Source organism: Rutidosis leptorrhynchoides, chromosome 6, assembly GCF_046630445.1.
Source record: "Rutidosis leptorrhynchoides isolate AG116_Rl617_1_P2 chromosome 6, CSIRO_AGI_Rlap_v1, whole genome shotgun sequence".
Taxonomy (NCBI): domain Eukaryota; kingdom Viridiplantae; phylum Streptophyta; class Magnoliopsida; order Asterales; family Asteraceae; genus Rutidosis; species Rutidosis leptorrhynchoides.
The window spans coordinates 422,857,569-422,863,632 of record NC_092338.1 but is presented as its reverse complement, the minus strand read 5'-3'; the positions used below and the strand labels follow the sequence as shown (position 1 = coordinate 422,863,632).

The 6,064-nt window shown below is 35.1% G+C and overlaps 1 protein-coding gene across 1 annotated transcript; it reads left to right on the top strand.

Annotated features, from left to right (window-relative positions):
* The first annotated feature begins 957 nt into the window (after positions 1-957).
* On the top strand, positions 958-2,336 carry LOC139851417 (ubiquitin domain-containing protein DSK2b-like). The gene is made up of 2 exons (XM_071840446.1): positions 958-1,245; positions 1,851-2,336. Exons 1-2 carry the CDS (start codon positions 1,014-1,016, stop codon positions 1,895-1,897), a joined length of 279 nt encoding a protein of 92 aa, XP_071696547.1. The 5' UTR covers positions 958-1,013; the 3' UTR covers positions 1,898-2,336.
* The last annotated feature ends 3,728 nt before the right edge of the window (positions 2,337-6,064 follow it).

Here is a 6,064-nt window from a genome sequence, read left to right as displayed (position 1 = left end):
AACCACGTTCGAAACAGACACTTTTTAAAAAACGCTAAACACAACGACAGCCCGTATCTTTCTACTCGCCGCGAGTAAAATTTTTCCGACAACACCGTTACACTCGAAAAAATTTATTGAACAAAACAAAACTAACTACGTTTGAAGCTGATACTTTTTAAAAAACGCTTAACACAACGACATCTAAAACGGCGCTTAACACATGGGCTGGGTTCCCCTCTGTAAATACACAACGCTTCGTTAAATATGATTACGTAGCCCGAAAGCCCCGCCGCAACGCGCAGACCGGTCCGGACTAGTTTCAATAATTTATAATAACTAGTCCGGATCCGGCTCGCGCGATGCAGCGAGAGCTTTCGGCCTGTGTATTCATGTTTAACCTAGCGTTGTGTATTTACAGAGGAAAAAACGGCTCATGTCTTAAGCGTCGTTTTATTTGTCGTTGTCTTAAGCGTTTTTTAAAAAGTGTACATTTCGAACATAGTTAGTTTCGTTTTGTTCATAAAATTTTTCGAGTGTAACGTTGGTGTCGGAAAAATTTAACTTGCGGCGAACAGAAAGATATGGGCTGTCGTTGTGCTAAGCGTTTTTTAAAAAGTGTCCGTTTTGCGTATAGTTAGTCCCGTTGGGTTCGTGAGACTTTTTCGAGTTGAACGGTAGTGTCCGAAAAATTTAACTCGCACCGAGCGAGAAGATAGCGCACGTTATAAATTCGTGGGGAGTTAGTTTCTTTTATTTTAATAAAATTATGTTGTTACACTTTGTACCCTTAAGAAATTGTAAACTTGAGGGGTTGTTGTGTGATTTGAGCAAAAGTTGAGGAACCGATTGTAGTGTGAACACAAACGCGGAAAACAAGTAAAACTACACATTTCCCCGTTGTGTTTAGTGTGTGAGGGTTAAATAAATAATTACAACAATAATTATATTCGATTTCAGTTCCTGTTGATCTTACGATTTCAGTTTAAACTACTTCTTTCACCGATTAATCAATTAAATTCGATTCTAACCCAATGTCCGGTGATAGTGCTGTGACCGACGGCGTTAATTCCAGAAACTCATACGTCACTGTTAACGTACGGCATGCTTCCAATGGCACGAAATACTCAGTTCAGGCGAGCCTCGAGGGGTCCGTCGAGGCGTTAAAGTCTGCTATCGAATGGGAGTCTGATATTCCGTCCGGACAGCAACAATTGATGTATAAGGGACGTGGTTTGCAAGATGCTTACAGTCTTAAGAGCTATGGTATATTGTTTATTTTACTCTAATAATTGATTGATTAATTATTACTCCTGTATGTTTACCTTATAATGTGATCGAAAGTGTTAGATATGACTCCGTATAAATTAATTATAGCTGTTTGAATGTGATTAAAGTATTATAAATTAATTATAGCTGCTTGAATGTGATTAAAGTATTACAAGTAGATAGATACTGCTGTTGTTAACGTCATGATATTTTCATCTTGATTTTGTGTTGAGGTGCTTTATGGCAAGGTTTTGATAGTTGGAGAAAATTAAAAAAGTGATTAAGCGTGTGGGTTATGAAGAGGATAGGGTTGTTTGTAAGTTGGTTATGGATAACAGCTCAAAGTTTCTTAACCGGCCAACATTCTTGGGTTATTTGTAAGTTGGTTATGGATGATTGTAGAAAATTAGTATTGATTTCATAAGTAGTTGTAACACGAGACGTTATGATGTAAGAAATCAAGAACATGTGGTTTGCCAATATCATATTGTATACAAGTATCTCATTTTTTAGTGCAGCACCAATGATTGCTTTCTGTTTTTAGCAAATGTCTTGTGAAGCATATAGTTTAGTCGCTCTGATATCTTTATATGTGGTTATAGGATTAGAAGCAGGGGAACACTGTGCAGCTGGTTCATGGTTCCTTTGAAGGAGAAGGATGGCCGTTTGGCCCATCACCATTTCCAGAAATGAATTTTATGAATCAACTTTACTTGGACATGTGTCATAACTTGACCCACAGTCCTAATATGATGAAAGCAATCATGAATCTTCCTGTTGTTCAGATTGAAATGGCAGGTAACCAACAGTTCATGGAGTTGCAGCAACAGACTGATCATCCTAACAAGATGCAACAAGTTTTGGATCTGCCTGTTGTGAAGAATTTATTAGTGTCTAAACCAGATGTTTTTATCAAGGTGATGAAGGATAATAACCCTGAAATCATTGATAGTAGTGATGATGATCATGAAGATCCATAGTTCGGTGAAATGCATTCTACATCGTTTTTTATGTTAATAAGTAGCAGCCACCCAATAGTCATATGAATCAGGCATATATTTGGTTCTTCTCTAACTTTGTATTTGAATTTCCAGTTAGTATTGAATAATAAAGTCAGTCAGTTTTCATCTTTATAAGCCTGCTTTTATTCATCACTCTTATTTAAAATCTCTGTTACATTCATATTTTACTGCACTGCTATTCCAATCCATCCATACCACTATCAAAATAAGCTTTTATTCATCACCATCTATTGCTGAGAGGTAAACGCGTCAAACAATTAGTTTCGTTTCTAATCACGTCTGTAGTACAGCAAATGGATGTGTCAATGTCGACCCATTTACCAATAATGAGGCAATTCATATCGGGAAATGTAAACGGGTCAAACAAGGGAATAGTCACATATATACACTATAAAGGGTGAATCTAAATCTCTGTAAAAACAAATTTCACCTTTTTAAGGAATGATGAATAAGAACTGCACGCAATTCTCAACCCATTCGTTAGAAGGTTACAAATTTATTAATACATGCTCTGCTATTATGTATTCACAATCACCTTAAACCATAAAAAAAAAAAATACCATCTATGATTACATTGATGTAGTTTGTAATCGTTAATCATCCTCTTTGATCCTATTCCAAGGCGGCAGAAAAGATAAAAAAGTGTTTGCCGGCCAGCCCCCTCAACGGGGACTTCGAATATCACTATAAGCTTACCCGTTTTCATCCTACCCATTTTACCACCTTAATGATAGAAGTTGAAACAGTGATCTCTGACACATCTAGTCTATTAACTTTTCAGAGCAACGGGTTATTTGAGGGGTGCTGGTGGGTTTCCAAAATCATCTCAACCGTATTCCATTTCTAGTATCCAAAGGATCTGACAGCTTCAAAAACTCCTAGGACTCGACCATTTGTAGTACACGAGCCTTTATAATAATCAGTTTAGCTGCACAATCAAACACCCCCTGTTTCATATGCATCGGATCCTAAGATTGCAGAAGTTGCAGGGTATGTGCATTAGCTTCTCAGATGTTGAATATTGTTATCCTGTTTACTTATGCATATAGTAATCTTGAAATTGTGTTAAACATTGAATATTTTTTTGGGTATAATAGCACATCTATACGACAAAGAGTGTGTTGGCATGAATTTTGATTCCAAGAAAGGGTGAAAATTTTATAAGAAAATTAGAGTTGATAAGAATAATAAGAAATCTTGACTATACCCATTTGATCTGTTGGAAATGAGATTTAATCTAAATCGTATCATTTTTCAGTAAAATGGGTCAAAATTGCCTCCTCTAGTTCTGGGTCACAAGGTTCTACCTGTCTTATTTGATGGTCAGTTCAGATACTATACTAGTACGCAACTACACATAGACTTTTGAAGAGTAATTGTTGTAACCATTGCAATTATATGTAACTTCTCGCACCTTTTATTTACCTGACTACTTGTGTGAAGGTTTTCACGCCCGATACTTCACGGGCTGTGTACATTAGGCTTCACTGTCAGTGGAGGAAAATATCATTCGATCAAAACTTTTGACTTTTGAATACGTGATCTGAAAATGCGAATGTGAAATGGAGGTAAATTGAAATGCGAAGTGAAATCTGAAAATTGAAACGCGTATCTGAAAATTGAAAAGCGAATCTGAAAACTGCTGAAAACTGAAACGCATGTCTGAAAACTGAAACGCGAACCTGAAAACCAAAACGTGAAGCTGAAACGAGAAAATAAAAATTGCAACACAAATTTGATTTGCAAAATGCGAAACTGAAATTGAAAATGGGTCTCGGCCCAACGCGGCCCAAAAATTTAAGGTTAAAAATGGGTCTCGACTAAAGCATACCCAACCCGACCCGACCCGACCCGACCCGGGGCTCGACCCAACCTTTTTGACCTATCTAAAAGTTGAGTGTTTCAACCCATGATCCATTATGACCCAAACCCCTTTCATCCTTGACCCAATCCACCCGTATTTCATGTATACTTTTGACTACGGTAAGTCAAATTGTTATGCTTTTACTAGTGCCTTAACTTACAATGAATACTTTGCAGAGTTTTGTATCAGACATAGGTTAAAGAACGAAACAGAGTGGTTCTTGCGGGTTTCGTGGACCTTAATCGTTCATGATCATCTTTATAATTTCTTGCAAGCCAAGTAGCACATATCATTAATTAGATACATAAAAACTTTTATAGATATTTGACATCTTTGTTTAATGAGGTGCATATTGTTGTTATCTTGAGCTTTTGACTGTTTCTGATGATCTGCTCTATATGCACGTTACATACGATCCTTTTTTGAAGAAGAATACGGTATACTAGTTTACTAAACTAAGATATAGAGTATTTTTTTTTTTCATTTACCTATTTATATTTATATATTTATTTCTAAGACAGACATTAGTATATTAGAAAAAGATGTTACAATAAAAGGTAACACATGGGGGAGACAAACCGAATTCAAAGACAATCACAATATTAAAAACTGAAAACATAATGATCGATCTAAAAGCAAGTTGAATGGTTTTTATCATGGAAATCATCTTTTGTACAACTAATTTATACGTAGTATTTATATTATTTTTATTAGAATTTTGTTATATAAAAGGACAGTGGCAATAATACATAAACCCACGTACTCACTTTACAGTTGCATACCTTATGATTCAATGAATATTTGTGTCTAAAGAATCTCTTCACCTCAAATTGATATATAAAATCAAAAAGTTATAGTGGACCCTTAAAATAAATTCATATTTATACATGGGTCATGATCTAATGTGGGTCATAAAGGTACCTATAGGCTATACCTGTTCCATTGACACAGTCATATTTATAGTTTCTTTTTAGTGTATGTATAATTAATTTAAAGTTTTTTTCTTCTTTTAAATTTATATACGTCTTCAAATTGTATACTTTTAACTTACGAAGTACGACTTTTCAAGCATTCTTATGTAACCATAATTTTCCCTTGGATATGTTGTAAACCGGGCACAAGTAGATATCTATATGACAAAACGTACTCGGGTGACATTTGATTTCAAAAAGCTCAATATGAGCATTAGTTTAGAACTTTAGATCGTGCAAACTTTTTAATTATTAGGTTAACAAGAATAAGAAACACACATATGTTAAACCAAGTGTTCCTTATACAAAATCAAAGTACTTTTCACACAAACTTACAGAAAGAATACAAGTCTGAAGACTTGTGATGAATCATAAACAACACACTCAATTTAATACAAACAAATCCAAACGACACAAGAATATAACGAAATCCAAATACAAAATTATTGACATGATAGACATAACAAATGACATACCATCAACTGTGAAAGGCATGTTATTGACGGTGGTCCAAGTTATTGACAATCATTTAATTATTAAGCATGAAAGGCATGTTCAACTATTTGGAAATAGTGATTGCCTAATTTTGTTGAATAAAATCGGTTCTCCATTCTAGAAAGTAAAAGCTTGATTTTGCAAGTTGAAAAAAGTCATAAGGTGGCTATACTTGTTTATTGTTTCACATGGAAGAAAAAGTTACCAAATTCTATTTTGCATGTGCATGGTTTCAAGTATATATATGTGATGAGGAGAGAACGTGAATGGCATCCAGAGAGAGGATCAAATCCAATCCAGAGAAAGGGATCAAGTCACAAATGGGAAAACATAGTTGATAGGGTTTATCAACGGAGTGTGTTTATTTGTGATGTTGAGAGTTTTATTCTTGCAAGGAGTGTAAAAGAGTGTACGGAAAACTTAGATTTTATACTAAAATCTAAGGGGCTTAGGTTTGGATTTAA